General features: G+C 48.5%; 3 protein-coding genes and 1 non-coding gene across 4 annotated transcripts; 3 read left to right on the top strand and 1 right to left on the bottom strand.

The window, feature by feature from the left end:
* Nucleotides 1–5201: 5201 nt before the first annotated feature.
* LOC117842474 (uncharacterized) lies at nt 5202–7221 on the top strand. Its single transcript, XM_034722939.2, has one exon. It carries the CDS (start codon nt 5307–5309, stop codon nt 7065–7067), a length of 1761 nt encoding a protein of 586 aa, XP_034578830.1. The 5' UTR covers nt 5202–5306; the 3' UTR covers nt 7068–7221.
* A 2316-nt stretch (nt 7222–9537) lies between these two features.
* LOC117842475 (DEAD-box ATP-dependent RNA helicase 36) lies at nt 9538–13540 on the top strand. The gene is made up of 6 exons (XM_034722940.2): nt 9538–10553; nt 11247–11596; nt 12023–12226; nt 12314–12395; nt 12818–12916; nt 13032–13540. Exons 1-6 carry the CDS (start codon nt 9888–9890, stop codon nt 13152–13154), a joined length of 1524 nt encoding a protein of 507 aa, XP_034578831.1. The 5' UTR covers nt 9538–9887; the 3' UTR covers nt 13155–13540.
* Nucleotides 13541–13966: 426 nt separating this feature from the next.
* On the top strand, nt 13967–14083 carry LOC117846711 (U5 spliceosomal RNA). The gene has a single exon (XR_004638438.1). It is a non-coding gene; the product is annotated as a U5 spliceosomal RNA (small nuclear RNA).
* Nucleotides 14084–14308: 225 nt separating this feature from the next.
* Nucleotides 14309–17396, bottom strand: LOC117842473 (IQ domain-containing protein IQM2). The gene is made up of 9 exons (XM_034722938.2): nt 16818–17396; nt 16601–16715; nt 16420–16485; nt 16217–16305; nt 16040–16127; nt 15804–15950; nt 15616–15708; nt 15384–15485; nt 14309–15291 (listed from the first exon to the last, which is right to left on the bottom strand). Exons 1-9 carry the CDS (start codon nt 17243–17245, stop codon nt 14542–14544), a joined length of 1878 nt encoding a protein of 625 aa, XP_034578829.1. The 5' UTR covers nt 17246–17396; the 3' UTR covers nt 14309–14541.
* Nucleotides 17397–20692: the final 3296 nt, after the last annotated feature.

Genomic DNA, 20692 nt, shown 5'->3' with positions numbered 1-20692 from the left:
GAACAGGAGCAGGCTGGGGCGGAAAGGGGAGCTTTCTCAAAAGGGTGGCGGCAAAATCGCCGAAGTGTGGGGTGGCGCAAAGGGGTGAGCTCCACGGAAGCTCAGCAGCGGCGCGGGGAGAAAGCGGCGGCTCAGATGCGGCGGTGGCAAAGGGGTGGCGTTACCGGTGAGAGGGTTCCCTTTTATAGGGCCGGGGTGGCGCGGAGGGTCGAGGCGGGGCTCCGGTGGGGAAAGGATAAGGCTGGGAGCGGCGAGTGCTCGGGCGAGGCAGCCATTGGCCGACAACGCCATTGGGCAGAGGAGGCGGAACTTCGGGTGGTCTTCGGTGGCGATTGGCCTTGGGCGGCGCGCGTCTGGGGCTTCCGGTCTGTCGGGCGGGCAAGGCGGAAAGGCTACCGTGGGGGTTGGGCGAGCGGGCGGAGGCGCGGGACGTCGGGGGCGTCTTCAGCTTTCTCGGCGAACGGGCGGAACAGGGTTGGCGGAGCAGAGCCATGGCAGGTGGAAGGCGACCTGCGCGCGGCCGGCGATTGGCTAGCCCTGCGCTCGCTCCGTTCTGTCGCGGGCGCGGGTTGGGCGCCGGCGAGCTGCCGGTGGCCGGCGGCCACGCGGCGTGTGGCGCGCGAGCGAACATGCTCGGGCGCGCGAGCGTCGAGGCTCCCTTCGGGCAGCAAGCCCGACCAGCTTTGGAGCGATCCTTCTCCGAATCTTTCAACACCACTCCCGAAACTCCCTTAAACAAACTTGTTCAACTCTGGTCGTTCTTCAAACTTTGTTTAAGGTGTCAGTTTAGATTGTGAAAGGATTCAAAGATATTTTACGCCAAAGTTAGCCAAAAATCTGGAATTCCAGACTTAGGATTTTTAAGGCACCTGGGGGGAGTTGACTGGGTTACCTCACTTTGACCGGAATTTTGAACAAGTTCGGGTCCGATTTGGATCTGGGTCAGTGTGACAAAGTTGGAACACACTCGAGGTACTACAACTTCTATTAAGGCTCTGACTCGAGTTTAGATAGGAAAACGGGAGTTGAAATCTTGCAAAGATGGAGGAAAACTCGAACTCCAGGACTTAAGAGATTTTCAGGGTCCTTTTTGGAAAGCCAGCTTTGGTTGCTGTTTTTGACTTCCTTTCACTCCGAAATGGTCAAAGTGCCTTTAACAAAAGTTGTTGGGATTTAAAAGTTTTACAACTCTTATTTGGGTAGAAACTTAAGTTTGTATACAGAATTTCAAGCTTTAAAAACAAACTCCAAAAGGAGCTTCTTAGGTTTATAAAGGTCATTTCACTTCTTAACTTAGAGATTTGATTTGTCACTGGTTTATAGTTAAAAGCACTTAATTTAGGTAGAGTTGTTACACCGCCACCCTGCAACGGACCTACCAATCTAGAACCTGGATAACACCTTTGAAGCAGTTCAAACGCGTCACCATCGTACTCCTCCAGCTACCATCGTGTCTATTAATCTCATCACTCGCGTGATGCCCTTGAACAAGTACACTAGACAGTTGGCTGAACTGGCGTAACTCACGTACGAACAACTCGATTAGCAAAATCCGATACATTCATTCCAACGCTCCGCATCCCAGCGAAGTCAACATGGCAGTAGCCATAAATGCCCTCCGTCCAGACCAAGTCAACTCGGAGGCGCCAGACCAAGCCAAACTGGAGCTGAAGTTAGTCAGGTAGGACTCTCAGGAGGCCCTGGCCACCGTGGGGCTAACCCAAAGCCTGAACGCCCAGTAGGAGACTTTCGCAATAAAATCAACGCTAGCCGCGACACTCGTACCCTCATCTATGGATGGCGCCGCGAGCGCGAGCAAGAAGTCGAACACCCAGGGGATGATACTGACGGATTCCCCGCCTTCTCCAGACGTGTAAGGAGGGAAACTCTACCTGAAAAGTTCAAACCCTTGGGCATCACCAAGTACAATGGCAAGCAAGACCCAATCCAATAGCTCCGGTGCTACTCACTATCAGTACAAACAGCTGGAGGAAACGACGACATCAAAGTCGTCTACTTCCCCATTTGCATGGAGGTGGCACCACTCACATGGCTCGAATCGTTGGACAAAAACTCCATCGACTCATGGAAGGACCTCAAGGTGGCGTTCACCAACAACTATGCAGGGGCAATGCAGCGTCCTGCCAACAAGATCGACTTGTCTTAGGTTAAGCAACAAGAAGGTGAGACCCTGCGGAGCTACTTACATCACTTCTTTGACAAAAAAGGCCACATTCATGGATGTCACGGAGCGCGACGTCATTGACTATTTCCAAAACGGCCTCTACGACCGCCGGATGTTTCAAGACTTCAGCAGAAGACGCCCTGCTGATGTCAAATCTCTGGTACAGACATGGGCAGATGAAGAAGACAGGGAGATCAAAAGGTTCGAGTCCAATCGCAACAAGGGCCAGAACAACAGCAATCAGAATAATGGCCAACACAATGACAAGAACTGCAACGATCGCCCCAACAATGACAACCGAAATAACTACTCGGGAAGTCACAACCGCAAGCGCAAGCCAGACAATACTATCGCGGCAATCTCACAGTCGTCCAAGAAGGGTGGCGGCAAGAACCAAGACAGGTCCTCATTTAACGAGCTCCTGAAGAAACAAAACCTATGGCACCCATACCACAAGCACTCTGCGATAGATTGTTTTAGTCTGCGCAGAGTCCTGAAGGACCTGGTAGAACCATCTGGCACCAAAGGCAAAGGCAAGGCCAAGGAGGACGAAGACGATGGTGACAATCGCAGGTTTCAGAACCCATCCAACACCGTCAACGTCATCTTCGACGGAACCCCGAGTACTACTACCAAGTGGTCCCAGAAGCTCACCCTTCGAGAGATAATGTTCATTGAACTTGCGACGCCAACATTCCTCTAATGGTTCGAGGTGCCAATTACCTTCTCCAGGAAAGATCAATGGACTAATTTATCAGGACGGTATCCCCTCGTCCTAGACTCGGTTGTCACCGGCTCCAGACTTACTAAAGTACTCATCGACGGTGGTAGCGGCCTCAACGTCCTGTTCACCAAGACACTGAAGAAGATGGGCCTCAACGTCACTGATATGCTCACCCCAATGAACTCCCTGTTCTATTGGATCATCTTGGGCAACGCGGCTGTACCCCTCGGATAGATGGTTTTGCCAGTTACCTTTAGAACCAAAGAACACTACCGGACATAATACATCCCGTTCAAGATGGCGGACTTCGACACATCGTACCACGCCATCCTTAGAAGACCAACATTGGCCAAATTCATGGCTATCCTGCACTACGTGTACTTAGTACTCAAGATGCCGGGACCCAAGGGAGAACTCTCCCTACGCGGAGACTTGAAGAGGTCGTACAACTGTGACATAGAAGTTGTAGAGCTAGCAGCAACCACTCAAGTACCAAACTCGATGATGCAAGTCTTCGTCACATCCAAGAAGCTGTCCTTGTCAGAACTCGAGATTCCAGAAAAGAAGTCGGAGGCAACCAAGGTCAAGTCGGCAAGTGAAGTAGACATCAAAGCCATTGACCTTGAGACTAGTGATAGCTCCAAGATAGCCTTGATTGGCACATGGCTGGATCCTAAATAGGAAAGCGCGCTCGTCAGCTTCCTTCGGACCAACCAAGACATCTTCGTGTGGAAACCAACAGATATGCCGGGGGTTCCCATGGAGTTGATCGAGCACTCACTCAACATGAATCAAAAAGCTACACCAAAGAGGCAACGCCTACGACGATTCACCCAAGATAGGAGGGAAGTCATCAAGAAAGAGCTGGACAAACTACTCGCAGCGGACTTCATAAAATAAGTCGATCATCCAGAGTGGCTCGCCAATCCAGTCCTAGGGTGAAAGAAAAACAAGTATGAGTAGAGGATGTGTGTCGGCTACACAGACCTCAGCAAGCACTGTCTAAAGAATCCCTTTGGACTTTTTAGGATTGATCAAGTCATCGACTCCACAGCTGGATACGTCCTCCTCTGTTTCCTCGATTGTTACTCGTTCATCACCCCATACGGAGCCTTTTGCTACACGACAATGTCTTTCGAACTGAAGAACGCCAGCGCAACGTATCAACGGGCCATCTAGGAATGCTTTAAGAAACAGCTACACCGCAATGTCGAAGCGTACGTGGATGACGTGGTCGTAAAGATCAGAAATCCTGACAATTTGGTCACTGATCTAGAAGAAACCTTCACCAGCCTGCGAGCATTCCGATGGAAACTTAACCCAACAAAGTGCGTCTTTGGTGTGCCATCCGGGAAACTACTTGGTTTCATAATCAGTCACCGGGAGGATTGAGGCAAATCCAGAGAATATCTCCGCCATCACCGATATGCATGCCCCATCAGGTGTCAAGGATGTCTAGAAGCTGACTGGATGTATGGCGACTCTCAACAGATTTATCTCAAGGCTTGGAGAACGGGACCTACCCTTCTTCAAACTACACAAGCGACAAGAATAGCTCAGTGGACCGAGGAGGCAGATCAAGCCCTACAACAATTAAAGGACTTCCTATCAAAGCAAGTTGTTTTGACGCATTCAGATCTCAAAGTTGTGAATGGCAAATTGGATGTTTTCATGTTCTTATATTGGTCGACAGCTTAGGATCTCATTTGGAACTTGAAAGTAGAAAGATAGAATAAAAGATAGTCTCGAAAGTTTTTGTCATGCGTTGGGAGTTTACAACTTGGAAGCTTCTATAGTTCCATGCCAGACACTGATATTTCCATCTAGGAATTTGATAGTTCATCGCTCATGTCTCTCTCAACTCTACCGACAATCAAAAGCCCCTCGTCCCCAATTGATCAGGCACGTCTAACGTAGTCAAGCCGCGAAGTTACACACCAGTAACAGTCAGCGGTGACTCTTTTAGGCAAGTATACCTCTGTAACTATACAGGTTATTAGTCGTCTTAGGTTGTTTTAGTGGATTGTGGTGTTGTGGGCTTCTTTGTGTTGTTGTGTTTGAGTTGCTAGCATGTTGTCACCTTCCGCGTGATAACTATTATAACTCGATACTTAGGAGGTTCTTCAGTAATTACGTCATTATAATTCTCTTCTTTTTAATAATGATAGGTGCTCAGCCACGTTCTCGGGGGAAAAAAACAGTCATCACAAAACTTTCGTTTTCGGGCGGAGCACACGGGAAATTGTTCCGTGCGTGCGCAATCTTTCTTTCCCTAAAGATACTCCGGCGCCGCGCCGACACAACCAGGCAGCGCGCCAGCTCACCTCCTCCTCTCCCATCCCACCACACTCTACCCACCGCCCCCTCCCAAATCTCTCCGCCGCTCCCAGATCCAGGATGTCCTCCTCCGACCAGGACGACGCCCCCGACGGCGGCGAGGACTCGCCCCTCTTCCGCCGCCGGGGGTCCCCCTCCTCCGGCGCCGGCGGCGTCGCCGACGTCCCCGTCGCGCAGTCGCTCATCAAGGCGGCAAGCAACGTCTGCTTCTCCCTCTTCGTGCTCGCCGTCCTCGTCGTCACCGTCGTCGCCGTCACCTACCAGCCGCCGGACCCCTGGCTCCAGTCCTCCGCCGCCATCACCACCTCGCTCTCCCGCGTCCTCCCCAACTCCACCTTCCTCGTTCCCGACGACTCGCTCCTCCCCACCGGCGAGGACTTCAACTCCTCCTCGGCCGTCCCGGCCCCGGCGGGCGCCGACGCCAACCAGGACGACGCGGCCACGGCCGTCGCCGCCGCCTCCGCCGCCGCCGCCGCCAACGGGACCTGCGACCCGGACGCGCCGCTCAACTGCTCCGACCCGCGCGTGCTCGCCGCCGTCAAGGCGTTCAACGCCAAGGCCTTCTTCCGCAAGTCCATCGTGTTCCTCAGCTACGAAGCGCCGGTGCCCGGCCCCAAGCCCGGGCAGTGTGACGTCGCGTGGCGGTTCCGGAACCGGCGGGAGAAGTCGTGGCGCCGGTACAGGGACTACCGCCGCTTCAGCCTCACCTCGGGCGATGGGTGCGCTCTTGACATCGTTAAAGTCGGCAAGTTCCGTTCTGGGACCAATGCAGCTCGCCGGCCATATCGGAAGGGAGGCAAGGGACCGAAGAACCCTCTTGTCATGGCGCCACCAGTGGATGCAGATATCAACGACACGATCCCGGTAGTCGGATCAGAGGCAGAGTTCAAGAAGGGAAAGTACTTGTACTACATGAGAGGTGGTGACCACTGCAAGAGCATGAACCAGTTCATTTGGAGCTTCTTGTGTGGGCTTGGTGAAGCCAAGTTCCTGAACCGGACATTCGTGATGGATCTGAATTTGTGTTTGTCTGGGGCGCACACGGTGGATGGAAAGGATGTGGATGGCAAAGATTTCAGGTATTATTTTGATTTCGAGCATTTGAAGGAGAGTGTATCTGTGGTGGAGGAAGGGGACTTTTTGAAGGACTGGAAACGCTGGGATAAGAAGAAGGGTCCAGGCCGGATCACAGTCCGTAAGGTACCGTCGTACAAGGTGACACCAATGCAGCTTAAGAGGGACAAGAGCAGTATCATTTGGAGGCAGTTTGATGGGCAGGAGCCTGAGAATTACTGGTACAGGGTCTGCGAAGGGAGAGCTGCCAAGGTCATCCAAAGGCCATGGTATGCTATTTGGAAGTCCAAGAGGCTGATGAACATTGTAACAGAGATTGCTGGCAGGATGGACTGGGATTATGATGGTCTGCATGTGGTCAGAGGGTGGAAGGCGCAGAACAAGCAAATGTACCCAAACTTGGATGCTGACACATCACCTGATGCACTCGTGAATAAGGTGACCAAGCTTGTTAAGCCAATGAGAAATCTATACATTGCAACTAATGAGCCATTCTATAACTACTTCGACAAGCTGAGATCACACTACCATGTACATTTGCTTGATGATTACAAGCAGCTCTGGTCAAACACTAGTGAGTGGTACAATGAGACGACAACTCTCAGTGGGGGTAAGCCAGTGCCATTCGATGCGTACATGAGGGTGATTGTGGACACTGAGGTATTTTACAGATCAAAAACACAAGTTGAGACATTCAACAACTTGACGAGAGATTGCAAAGATGGAATCAACACGTGCAACTTGTGACACATGAGTTCATGTTTTGATAATTATTGGTGTTTGTATACTCTTCCAGTGGCTGGCACATTAAAATTCAGAGGAACTTTATCCAGGGTTTGTCTTTTGGCATACCATCTTAATGTATTTCCTGTCATGGAATGTTTAATTGGTTACTCGTTCATCTGAGTTGTGTGCCCTCCATTCTATTTTTTGTGTAGTTTATGTATTACTCTTCCAGTGTTCAAAAGTACTTAGTCGGACATTTGCAATATCTCTGCTCTCTGTACCCAGCTAGATTAGCTGAGGACTATAGTGTTCTCATATGCAGCTTGCCAAAATATTTTAAGTAGGAAATGAATTTGTTGGCAGACATATACATTTTACATTAGAGATCCATGATACCCTTCATATTGTGAAATCACTATATATGCTATTTTATGACTACTGAACAGCTCAAGCCACAATGTTGAACCTGTGTAATCTAGGGCTATTCAAGTTCATGTAGGGTGTGGGCATGGAGCAATGAGAACCAAAAGTTCAAACTGAATTTCGGGTATAGCTTTTTCTTGGGTGGCAGCTAATATTTAAGGGTAAATCATTATAATCAGTTAGTTCAAAGGAAAGATATCAATCAAATGCCAACGAGTATTCTTTTAGGTTGTCAGTCCAAACTTCACTATCAAGAGAGGTGGTAGGTAACACAAGTCTTTCACAATGATAGTGCACGAATTATTAGATCAGCTGTCATTTTCAGTATGTTATCATCACTTGGAGCAGCTGCAGTGCAACTACATGTTGAGTTTTGACATGGTAGTTTGTCGCAGTTGCTTCTATATAAAAGTTAACCCTTGGCAGTAAACTTACGAGATGATGTTTTTAGGTTTGTTACCTGACATATTTACATGATCCTTGAAATGTAAGTTGAATAATAACTATGGTTGTTAAATTGTTATTGTGACTCAGCTCTATCACATTTTTTGCTTAGTTTTAGTGTCAATATAAACATACTGAGCGATCTCGGAGATTTAGGTGGGATTTTGCTGCCAAAGATGAGGTAAAATAAAGTGGAGATGGAAATTCAGGCAAAATATGTGAAGTTGGTCTTTGTGAAAGCAGAATATTCGTATCATGATGTTTAGTTACCAGTTCTCACACCTAGGTGCAGCATGTAATTGGTCAAAAGCACTTAAGAATGGTGTAAGCACATGTTCATGTAGGTGTTGGATGGAACATCTCTGCCCCATTACATATTTGAAGGAAGCAGTTGTATGGACTAAAATCTGACTGATGAGAGAACTATCGAGATTGCAAACGGAGAATGATCGGTGCTTGTTTGCAATTTCGTAATTTCATTTCCAGGTGACTCCCCAGCTGCACTTTCTCAAGGCGCATCAATCTAATAGTTCTAGTTTAACTGAATCTCTCAGCTTTTTAAATTGCAGCTGGTATTGGTGTGCACCTCACTCTAAAAGTTGCAGCTCTCTCTGGGGCTCCCATGTAGCTTCCGTGTGCTGGATAATCCATATGGTTTTGTGCTGGATAAGCAATATGGTTTTAAAGCCCATTAGGCCCAACTTATATGTATTTGTGCTGGATAAGCAATATGGTTTTAAAACTCATTAGATGTATGTAAAAATTCAACATTTCAAAAGATTACATTCAACATTTTCTGAGAAATAGATCAACATTTAGAAATACTACATTTAACATTTTTGGAAAATGTATACTATTTTCAACAATTTTCACAACCCGTTTCAACATTTTGAAAAAATGGATTCAACATCTTGAAAGAACATGTTCAACATTTTTTCTAACTAAAAAAATTATGCCCATTATTTCATCTTCTCCGGGGCTGACGGGCGCGACGGTGCCGGCAGTAGGCGCGGCGGGAGCGGCAACAGGGCCGACGAGCACAGCAGCGGCGGCATGCAGGAGGCCAGGAGAGAGCTAGGATTGAGGGAGTATGAGATGCATCCCACGAATCATACATTACACACGAATCTCAAACAATGAAAACCATATATATTTGGAAGCCATATAGGCCTGTTTGGTTCCAGGGTGTTAAAGTTTAGCACCCGTCACATTGGATGTTGGATACTAATTAAGAGTATTAAACATAGGCTAATTACAAAACTAATTGCACAGATGAAGTCTAATTTGCGAGACGAATCTATTAAGCCTAATTAGTCCATGATTTGACAATGTGGTGCTACAGTAACCATTTGCTAATGATGGATTAATTAGGCTTAATATATTCGTCTCGCGAATTAGACTCCATCTGTGCAATTAGTTTTATAATTAGCTCGTACTTAATCTTCCTAATTAGTATCCGAGGTTAGCACCCGATATCAAACACGCCTATGGTTAACGATTGGCGCTCTCTACGGGGGTCGCTTCAGGGCCCAATTAGCCTTTGGCGGACTCCGCACTTTGGGCTAGCAGTAGGTAGGCTTCAAGTCACGCGGTCTGGGCAACAGGCAACGGCCCGACTACGCTGGCTACTACCCGCGCACCGGCCACACCTCTCTGCGCCGCCGGCCTAAACCTAGCCATCCGTCCGCCCGCCATCCCGACGCCGGCCGCACTCCCAGTCCCCTCCCCTAACCGCTCGCCGCTTACCCCCTCTCTTCCTTACAGCGATTCGGTGGCGCGTTCGCTCGCCGCTTCTCCCCGTCTCTCTTCGCAGTGATTCGGTGGCTCGTCCCCTCGTGCTCCTGGTCTCCACTTCCATCTGCAGCGCCGCTTTCTCTCCGCCGCGTGTGACTCCGTCGCTCGGTCACCGCTTGCTGCTGCGGCGATCTGGGTGTGAATTGAGGTTTAGGAGTAGTTAGTACCGACCGCCAGACCATGGAGGTCGACGGCGAGGCGCGACCTTTCCGCCTCTTCTCCAGCAGGGCCAAGACCAAACCGAAGCTCAAGCCTGAACCCGAGGTCCGGACCCGGCCGGAGCCACGAAGCCCTGACACCGGCGCCGTCGAGGCCGACCACGCTGGCTCCGATCCGGCCCCCACCATCGTGACCGAGACCGGCCAGGCCGACGACGCCGAAGCCGCGGCCGGCGCGGCGCCGGCCACGTTCTCGGACCTCGGCCTGTCGCAGTGGCTGGTCGACGCGTGCAGCGCCCTGGGCATGGAGCGCCCGACGGCGGTGCAGCGCCGGTGCATCCCGCGCGCGCTGGCGGGGGAGGACGTGCTCGGCATCGCCGAGACCGGGAGCGGCAAGACGGCCGCGTTCGCGCTGCCCATCCTGCACCGCCTCGGTGAGGACCCCTACGGCGTCGCCGCGCTCGCGCTGGCCCCCACGCGCGAGCTCGCGGCGCAGCTCACCGAGCAGTTCCGCGCCCTCGGGGCGCCGCTGGGGATCAGGTGCCTCGCGGCCATCGGAGGGTTCGAGTCACTCGCGCAGGCCAAGGGGCTCGCGCGCCGCCCCCACGTCGTCGTCGCCACCCCAGGCCGCATCGCCACGCTCGTCAAGGACGATCCTGACCTCGCCAAAGTATTCGCCCGCACCAAGGTCGGCACACGACGAGTTACATTTTGAGCATCAAAACAGAAATTATTGTTGGTTGCAAATGCTTTTGTGTGATCTATCTAGTACCTACTTAAAATTTCTATTCACCTTGCTCAAAATTTTTGTTTCGGTTTGCTCTCGACTGCTCACGAACGTGTTGCTGTTGCAAGTTGGAACTTATGCCCATATGGAACTTACACTTCTTTCTTGCTTATTCCTAGAGAATTTGTGTTCCCAAACTAGAAAATATTGCTGGTGTGTTCATTTGCAACATAATGATCCCAAATCTTTATCTGCTTGTATAGAAGCAGGAAATGTCGTATTGCTTATTCAGTGGTCTTTCGCTGAGTTTCCTTGGAGAGCAAAATCTGTACTACCTTAAATTGGTTTACACCGACACATACTGATTTCGTGCACTTAGATGTTCTTTGGTGGAGCTTTTTTCTGTGTTTCTAAAGGTCTAATGTCGTTCATTAATACCATCATAGTATCGAGTAACTATGTTATTGACACACATTCAAGGATTGATGCAAATTATGCATACTGTTGTATATGATATGAAACGGTAATTTCAATATTATGCTCTATGGGCGCCCATATGGAACTTACACTTCTTTCTTGCTTATTCCTAAGAAATGTTCCATTACCTTTAGCTGCCAGTTCCAGATTACTGAAGTTGTTGCTTTTGTATCACAGTTTCTTGTGTTGGACGAGGCAGATAGAGTACTAGATGTTAATTTCGAGGAGGAACTCCGGGTGATATTTAACTGTTTACCGAAGAAGCGGCAAACCTTTTTGTTTTCAGCAACAATGTCAGATAATCTGCGATCTTTGCTTGAACTTTCTGGCAACAAGTCATACTTTTTTGAAGCATATGAAGGATTCAAGACAGTAGAAACCTTAAATCAGCAATACATTCATGTTCCTCATGATGGAAAAGAGCTTCATCTTTCATATCTTCTGTCAAAAATGAAGGACAAGGAAGACCCTATTCATAGGATGGGAGACCCTATCCGCTCAGCCATCGTATTCGTTTCAAAATGCAGGTATGCTATCCTAAGTCCCTAAACAAGAATTTGAAGAAACTATGTTCCCCCACATAATCTTTTCATTGCTCATGTTGTGTGGAAATAAGAAATCCTCCTGGCTGTGCGTGTCTATTTTTTATCAATATAAGTGCTAGAAGCCAGATATGTGCAGTCCCCGTTGCTTTTAGGTTATTAAATGTTTCTGAATTTTAAAAGAAATACAGAGTTGCTTAACCTTTTCTTGACATGTTGTCGTGCACTTCAACAAAGTTTTTGCTCCATTTTCCACTAATGTGTACCTATAGCTTACATTGTGTTATGTTTTAGATAAAAGATTTCAAGTGAAATATTTGATTCTTTCCTCCCAAACATGTACTGTATACTCCATTTTGAAGTTTGATGCCTTCACCTCATTTTATCTGAATTGATTCCATTCTTTCGCAGAACTTGCTTATTTTTGGATCTGCTGCTGGAAGAGCTTGGCCATCCTGCTGTTTCTTTGCACTCTCTCAAGTCTCAAGCGCAAAGGCTCTCAGCACTTAATCGTTTTAAATCCGGTCAGGTTCCTGTACTGCTAGCTACTGATGTGGGCAGCCGTGGATTGGATATCCAAACAGTTGATCTTGTCATTAACTATGACGTTCCATGGTGTGTTTTATACTAACTTTACATACAATATTTTAAAATTCTTTGGAAACACTTCATTTCAACATTGACATTTTTATGTTCTTGTAGGAATGCACGCGATTACATCCATAGGGTTGGACGAACTGCAAGAGCTTCAAGGGGAGGGCTCGCTATAAGCTTTATTACTCAGGTTTGCTGAATTCTCTGAGTGATGATTTTACCCATGAAATTATCATTTGTTCTACTACGTTAAAGAAACACTAGCCTAATTTTCCGCTGATGGTTAGCATATCTAGATTGTCATAAATTGATGTGAATAAAACTTTTGATCAAAGGTCATCCGGAAGGTAAGTTATTCAAGAATTTTGGTTGAATAATTCCAATAGAAGAAATTGTGGTAGTTGCCTAAATCGTGTATAAATTAAAAGTCATAGGCTACCAATTAATTAGTTGTACCTCTACCCGCAAGAGCGGTATGCCTGTACTTGAAGTGATCACAGAAGCTTAAATAAACAGTACATTCAAGGTTGTTGGAACATGCTTCAGTTTTTGTCCCTGCACCATGACGATTGCCTTAGTGAAACTTGCATGCTTATCTGGTTGTGTCTGCAGAAGGATATATGTCTTTTACATGAGATAGAAGATATTGTGGGGAAGCAGTTGGAGGCCTACGAGTGCAGTGACAAAGAAGTTACTAAAAATATTACAAAGGTACATACTTCCGCCTGAAATAGCTGAGTTCTGCATCTGTCCCTTCAATTTCCCTATCTATTATAGTATCTGTTTCTGTGAGCACTGAGTTATTCTCAACTGTACAATCATACAGGTATTCAAAGCAAAGCGTTTTGCGAAAATGAAGATGGATGATGAGGGCCATGAGGAGAAAGTACAAGCTAGAAAAGAGCAGAAGAAAAGGGATCTGGCGCGAAAGCGGAAACACGAAGAATGAAACCATGGAACCGGCTGCATTGATGGTTCATCGTTGATTGATGTTCCCAATACATCTGTTGGGGTGGCAGCTTTGCTTAGTGTAACTCGAGGAATCGATGGTGGCTTATTCCAGTGAGCTCATCTAGTCGACTCTTCACATTTTTGTCGATGAGGAGATTAATAGCGGCGCATGTAAAATTCTACTGCTAGATTCAGGTGATGTAGGCAAATGCTCTACTGAGTTCATGGTTTGCGCTATTGGCGCTGGACGGCAGCAGTGATGAATTCACCATTACTGCCCAATGCCATAGATCACAGGTCGAGGAAAAAAAATCATGTAATGTACCATTGACTTGTTCACAGAGAGCAGCAAGCTAAAAATGCATGTCTTGCTGTTTAGTCCTCTTTCGTGGTGGTCGTGACCTAGTTTTTACTACCTGTTGCAAAGTGACCATTATGATCAGGCACTTTTTTTAACTAAAGATTATGATCTTGCACTAGCTCCTTAGTTCTCTCGTGGTTGTAATTGTCGTGTGCTCGTCGAGGCCTCGAGGGCGACGGTGGTGTTGAGCTGCAATCTGCTAACCTGCAGTGTCGACTCGACTGTGTCGTCTCCGAGCGCAAGTGGGCTTAAACTGAGAACGGTGATGGGCTAGGTGGGCTTCCTGGTGAGGCGCGCGGGCTTGTAGCACTTGCAGGCCCAAAGGGAAGAGATCAAGAGAAGTGTTGCTGGCTTGCTGCGGTGTCTAGTTCCACCTCGGCAGGCGAAGCGAGGACCAGGCTGAGCGCCGGGTACATAAGGGAGCAGGTGGCTGCCTGAGGAATGCACGCAGCTGCGTGGTGAGCACAAAGCGAACTATTCTTTCGCCTTTTACTAAAGAATACCGTGTGCACGCCACAAATAGCAGCATACGCTTATTTTTGGAGGGTGCTCTTCTCTGAGAGAAGAGCCCCAACAATATCGAAGTTAAATTTTTAAGCGAAGCATTCCGAAGTAAATTTGGCCGATTATTCTGTCAGATTTAGTTCCCCCTAAATAAGAAATTGATTACTAAATGAGCTAGTAGGGGTCTGAAACGTTGTGCCAGGTTAATTTCAGATTTAGTGAATTCTTTGCGGTCAACTAAATTCGAAGTCAGTGTTTCAGAATTGGACAGTTGGAGCAGTACGCAATGAAGTAAAATAATTTGTATTTCTCCTTGCATTATTTCATCAGGGTTACAAAGAATTAAAGAATTTTTGTGTTGATCACGTATGTTCACCACTCTACAGGATCTACACGGGGAGCAGTTTTTACTCCCCATTTTATTCTTTCGTCTATGCACAATCCGGCCCACCAAAACGCTCAAGAAAAAAGTCACTCCATTCATCGAAACTGAATGGCCGATCTGATTCTGAACTTCTGATCATCCTCTCGCCATCAGATGCGTCCGGAACGCCTCCCTCGCCGTCAGCGGCTCGCACCGCCCCCTCGCCATCGGGCTGCTGGACCGCTGCGGCGACGCGAACCGGGACGACGCCGCCCTGCCGCCGCTGCTGCCCAGCGTCAGTTGCTCGCACCGCCCCCTCGCCATAGGGCTGCTGGACCGTTGCGGCGAGGCGAACCGGGACGACGCCGCCTTGACGGCGCCGGCACCGCCGCTCCTCGGCGACAGGTGCATTTGCTCCAGCGCGCGGAGCTGGAGCTCCGACGGGTAGTCCCGGACGCACACGATGCGGGGCCCGGCGCCCGTGGTCCACTTGAAGGACACCTGCTTCCCGAGCTGGTACGACTTGGTCTCCTTCTTCGAGCTGATCCTCTGAAGGATCTTCTCCCTCGGCACGGCCGCGTTGTCGCCGTCGCCGTTGTGGTTCTCCTCTTCAGATGAGGCACGGTCGCTGGTCGTCGAAGTCTCGGCGTTTTCGGCGGCGTCCTCTGATGAATCTTGCCTCGCGACAGTCGCAATGGGTTTCGGATTCGTCCTGGTTTCTTCATGCTCTGGGACAGACACTTCTTCAGGTGTAGTGGCTTCAATTACTAGAGGCGCCTGGCAAGGGTTGGTATCTTGAGTTGCAACAATTTCATCTTCTTCAGGTTTGTCAGCAGAGGCGCGGCAGTCCGAGGGGATGCTTTTGAGCCTGCTCCAGAACTCCTCATCATTTTCATCTGGGCTCATCTGCAGATAGACATCGAGAAGGTTCAGAATAGGCATCTTGCAACACTTTGTGAAGCACCACATTTTTAAGGCAGTGGTTATACAATGCTCACCTTGACGTCAGTAAGATCGACACTTTTGTCCTTGAGGAAGCTCTGGAATTCCTGGAAGTTCTCTTCAGTCGGGCGGTAGTGACCGCTGTGAGGCCAAATAGCCTGTGAAAAATCATCTGAATGTGTCAGGGTGTTTGTTATCTGACAAATTTCTGAGTTGGACGACAGAAATTAAAGATAGCATCAGCAGTTCAGCACCACTGGATGTTATGAATATTAAGCAGACAAGTACCTTCAGAACTCCATCTTCCACAACTAATCGGCCAGCAGCAGATGTAGCCCCTCCGGCGAGGAAGCTGGAGTGCTGAAATGTGCCCTTTCTCTTCTGCAGTAGTGATTCATGGACAAATGTTACATGATGAACCGGTGCACAAAAGGCTACTACATTGTGCTGGTAGTATGAAAGAAGCTGCATATTACCTGTCCAACATATAAATTCTTGGATGTGCTTAGAACAAAAATCCACTTGGCGTCCCTCGGTCCACCAGAGGTGTCGAGGATTTGCCTGCTGTTCTTGAACATGAACTTGCCATCCTCAATCACAACCTCATAGTCCTCTCTTTCTTTCTGCACAAATACAGCTTGGTTTGTTATTTTCTGAAAAAGCAAAGCATGAGTCTAGAGATGCTCTCTTCAGATTGTTTGCGGAGACTCACCGGACCAAGGTACTTGATGCACTGGCTCAGAAGCTTCGATCGCGGGCACCGCTCAAGATTAATTTCCCTGCCTTCTCCAACGTCCAGCCTGAATAAGGTAAACAAAAAAAGTCAAATTTCAACAACTGACGAGATATTTAGAAGATGCAAATGCCATGGTCAGACAGTGACACTAACCAGTAGAAGAATGGCTCCTTGCTTTCGCACCGCAGCCAGCAGTCATAGTAGTAGTGAAGGTTATGGCCGTACCGGTGGCGCGGGTCAATCTGTTCGTCAGAATTCCAGCATTTGACATCAGCACAGCTTCGCATGACACCCTAACCGACACAAAATTGGGAGAAAAAAAAAAGAACATCTCCAGCGAAATGGCTAATACTCACAGCTTCAAGCCAGTGCTGCAACGCGAGTTTCTGGGCTTTATCGTCCTTGGACAACCCCTTGCCAACCTGAATTCGGTGGAATTTGCAAATGCCATCAGTACGGTTTTCGCCAACCTCACATCAAATGATTTCGAACTGATGAGGAGTGACAGATTGGCAGGTGCGAGACGATGATGCAAACCTTGGCAGCTCTGGTTCTTGCCCTCGCCCACTTGGACACCGCGGACTCCTGCCTCTCGATGTCAAAGAAGGAGACGGAGCTCCGCCGGAGCAGCGCGAAATCCAGCAGCTCCCACCTGCAAAGAAGACGGCGTTTTAGGAGCAAGAACAAGCAATGCCGCTGCCGATTCGGGAAGAAGAGAGAAGTCTGTGCAGGTAGATGGAGGTGGGGTACGCACCAGCTCTGCTCGACGAGCACGGCGCAGTCCGCGAGGCGGCGGCGGGTGCGGAAGCTCTTGTACACCTTCTGCACCGTCACCGCCGCCGACTCGTGCTTGGGGCTCTCCGGCGCCGGGCACGCGGCCGCCGCCGCGTCGGCCAACCTGGTCCGCGCGAGCTCCCTAGATATCATCGTCGGCACGGGCGCCACGGTGGCGCGCGGCGACGCGACGGAGATCTTGGCCTCCACCTGCAGGACCGCGCCGGGGCTCTGCTGCTGCTGCTCCCGCTTGAAGCTGAGGGAGCCCTCGAACCGGAGCTTCCCGGAGCCCAGCGACGCCATCAGGACCGCCGGCTCCCCGGCATTGCCGCCGCCCGGCGGCGCTGGAACGCCAGCCTCTGCCGGCACGTCCTCCTCCTCCACGGGGCAGGAGAAGAGCATCCCCATCACTGAACGCAAAGCAAAATCACCCGCCCGCCTTCTTCTTCTCTCCGGAGCGGCAGGTGACTGCGAATTATCTTGGGCTCGTGGTTGACTCCTCTACTGAAACGCGGCCTCGAGATCAGAGTACAGTGAGGATCATTCAAGTCTGAGCTAACTACCCAAGGTGGTAGAGCGAGGCGACGGCCATATATAGCGCGCGCGGGGGGGGGGGGGGGGGGGGGGGCGGGGCGCGGGGCGGGGCGGCCGGATGCGGAAAAGCGCGGGTACGGTATGGTTGCGCGGCTCCACGTGTTGGTGTTCTTGGGAAGAGTTGGCGGAGGGGATGTCACTCGGATTTCATTTCCAGAGCTGCGGTGCGGTGCTGACCCTGACCTGTCCTGTCCTTGTCCTGGTCAGGTCAGTGATGAGAAGCGTGTATGGAACTATGGGTTCAGGACTTGGGTTCAGTAACAACCATTCCGCAGCTCCCTGGGTGGCCACCAAAGCCACAGGAAAAAAAGAAGTGACTTTTTTTTATCCTTAAAAAGTCTAGTCCATGTCACATTAAATTTTCGGAGGCTAATTAGAAAAACTAAATATGAGTTAATTATAAAACTAATTACAAGGATGGAGGCTAATTCGCGAGACGAATTATTAAGCCTAATTATTTCATGATTAGCACATATTTACTGTAGCATCACATTGTCAAATCACGGACTAATTAGGCTTAATAGATTCGGCTCACAAATTAGCCTCCGTCTGTGCAATTGGTTTTGTAATTAGTCTATATTTAATACTTCTAATTAATATCTAAATATTGGATGTGACAGGAACTTTAGTCCAGACTAAAAAATCAAACACCCCGTTGGACAAAAGCTTCTTAGGCTGGATTTTTTTCCACCTTTTTGCGAATCATGTTGGTTAGATATTTTTTTGTGTTTCATCATCACAATTATTTTTGCTAATACAATGCATTGGAAACTAGAAAATGATGCATTATTTGGGAGACTGTTTGATGCTCAAGTTGGCTGGTTTTTCTTCGCTGCGTATCTGTAGTGCTAGGAAATCGGCTAATATGGTTCAGTTTATTTAGTTTTATACTATAAACCAAAATAGTGAAACGAAAAAAATGCATGGTGGTTAACCTATCAGGGTTTGTTCAAAAAGAAAGGAAGGTAAAGTAAAGACGGAACGTCGGAACCTTACTAGCGAAAATATTGTCGTTTTTCCTTTTAAATTAAAATACATGTCGTTTTAGATATGGGCAATTCCGCAGAAGGACCCACTAATTTCGTACATGAAACATAGGAATTTGAAACAGATGTTAATTAGATGAGTTCCAAATAAACCTAGTAAAAATCATGCGCGAATAACATTTCCATGCTCCAATACCAACCAGTCGTGAAATACCACTAGCCTATGTATAGTATTTGATCAAGTGAGATAAAGGTATATAGTCTTTGATCAAGTGAAATATAAGCTTATTACTATAGTTCACCACAATATTGTTTCTCCTTCCGTTTCAAATTATAAGCCTTATTTCATTTCGTTAGAATAAAGGCCTCCGACTAGTACTTCATTAACACATCACTCTGTGGCATAAAAGCTGATGTTATAATATTTGTACGACAAATACTTATTATCATGATCTTTAACTACATAAATACCTATTGTTATCCATCAAAGCTTTGTATATTAACAAAGTATTATGTAAAGTATTATGGCGACCGGGTACACTTCCGTCGGAATCATGTGACGCGAGCGGGCAGATGTGTACGTTGGAATCGAGCGCATGATTTGGCCATTCGGGTCAGCCCCGCCAGTCTGTCCGGGACGTCACGCACCGGCCGGTTCTGATGCCTACGGCTTCCCTTCCCTTCCCTTCCCTTCCCTTCCCCTCCCCTCCCCACCGCCGAGCCGATCCGCTGAATTTGACTTGGTGACAGGAATGTGCCGCCGGCCGCTGCCGCTTCCTACTGCCTTTTGCCCATCCGTGCGTGCCGACTGCCGTGTCCAGATGCGACCGCGACCCCGCATTTCCATTCCCCCGGGGAAATCATTGGTCGGCGGTCCTTGGGGCCTTTGCCGGCTAAAAAATTTCGAGCCGGTGAGCTCCTTTTCCACAGGTCGGTGGATCGGACGAACTCGATCGTTTGGCTACGCACAGCCAGATGGACACTGAAAAGTTGGGGCGGTGTTTCAGAACACTTTCTGGGCTCACTGTTAGGCTGCAATACTGACTACTGTGGTTGGAGGACAATCATGACGTGTTATAGCTAGTGTCTGACTACTGTGGTTGGGGAACCAGCTAGGGACACCCCCGCATGCATGCACCCATGCATGGCCGGAGCCACACCAATACAGCCGTCGTCGTCGTCGGCTCAAGAGACGCTCTACTCGCAACGAACAAATCAAGAGTACAATCATCCGGAATAAACAAGTACACATGCAACTCCCACAGAAATGATGAACCGGCCGGAGAGTACGTATATATGCGTCGCAAGGAATCGCAGCAGGAGTACGTGATCTTATCATCATTCTCTGCAAGCAAAAATGCAGGGCGCGAGACTTGGAGACCGATAATGCAGTGCAAGCAAGTTGACGAACGTGCGATGATTAGGGTCAGGGTTATCTGTAGGTGGGAGGTGAGGGAGTTGTTTAGTGGCGCTCATGGATCATGCGCGATATGATGTGTGGCTGCACCGCGAGACGGGGACAGTAACGGTACTGCAAACTGTACAGCTGGGATCTTTCGGTTCCGGCGTACTGAAATATTCAGGCAGGAACCTTCCATGGAAGCTTCCGTCATACAGTACCTGCATTTAAGTATGCTCTCTGTCTCTCCCTAAATGAACTCAAAGTGCACTTGCGTTCTAGTACCCATTCTTCCTTCGAAATTCACATAAATTAATTAGATGTGTATCCAAATGGGAAAAAATAAAGGAAAAAGGCACAAAACTAATTAAAACTTGTGTTGTTTGCTGAGAAAATAAAAGCATGTACGCGATAATTTTCCGTCATGCTCACTAGCTAGCTTTGTGAATATAGTATATGTATGTACACGCATGGCTTATTATTTTGAACTACTATATTTCTCTCCTTTTTGTACGCGTGCGGTGACTAGTCTATGGCAAGGGCTGGTGCGTCCACTCGGTGTTCGCTACACTTTACAACCATACTTTACCATAACACACGACAATCCGGTGGCAGGAGAAGATAGAAAAAGCGAGAGTTCTGCTGGGGGCTATGAAATCCTTTGAACGGGTACTCTGTAAATTAGCCTAAACTTTTGATCCAGTGTAGCAAGAAAATTCACGATGCAACCAATATAATCTAGCAATATACCCAAAATCTTGATCTCTTAAAGTCATTACGAACTACTAAAATATATTTTAGCAACCAGTTCGAATGCGACTAACAATCAGATAGCTTAAAATCCTCGACGCTCACTTTGCTTGGTAAAGAAGAGAA

This window comes from Setaria viridis, chromosome 2 (assembly GCF_005286985.2).
Source record: "Setaria viridis chromosome 2, Setaria_viridis_v4.0, whole genome shotgun sequence".
Classification (NCBI taxonomy): domain Eukaryota; kingdom Viridiplantae; phylum Streptophyta; class Magnoliopsida; order Poales; family Poaceae; genus Setaria; species Setaria viridis.
This window is presented reverse-complemented; position numbering and strand designations above follow the sequence as displayed.

What these genes read in the sequence shown, in the direction of transcription:
- LOC117842474 (XM_034722939.2), top strand. Translation starts at nt 5,307, where the DNA reads ATGTCCTCCTCCGACCAGGACGACGCCCCCGACGGCGGCGAGGACTCG.
- LOC117842475 (XM_034722940.2), top strand. Translation starts at nt 9,888, where the DNA reads ATGGAGGTCGACGGCGAGGCGCGACCTTTCCGCCTCTTCTCCAGCAGG. An exon ending in GTATTCGTTTCAAAATGCAG is followed by an intron (nt 11,597 to 12,022) that starts GTATGCTATCCT and finishes ATTCTTTCGCAG; the next exon opens with AACTTGCTTATTTTTGGATC. An exon ending in CTATAAGCTTTATTACTCAG is followed by an intron (nt 12,396 to 12,817) that starts GTTTGCTGAATT and finishes TTGTGTCTGCAG; the next exon opens with AAGGATATATGTCTTTTACA.
- LOC117842473 (XM_034722938.2), bottom strand. Translation starts at nt 17,245, where the DNA reads ATGGGGATGCTCTTCTCCTGCCCCGTGGAGGAGGAGGACGTGCCGGCA. An exon ending in GCATCAAGTACCTTGGTCCG is followed by an intron (nt 15,951 to 16,039) that starts GTGAGTCTCCGC and finishes GTATTTGTGCAG; the next exon opens with AAAGAAAGAGAGGACTATGA. An exon ending in TCGATCTTACTGACGTCAAG is followed by an intron (nt 15,292 to 15,383) that starts GTGAGCATTGTA and finishes GTCTATCTGCAG; the next exon opens with ATGAGCCCAGATGAAAATGA.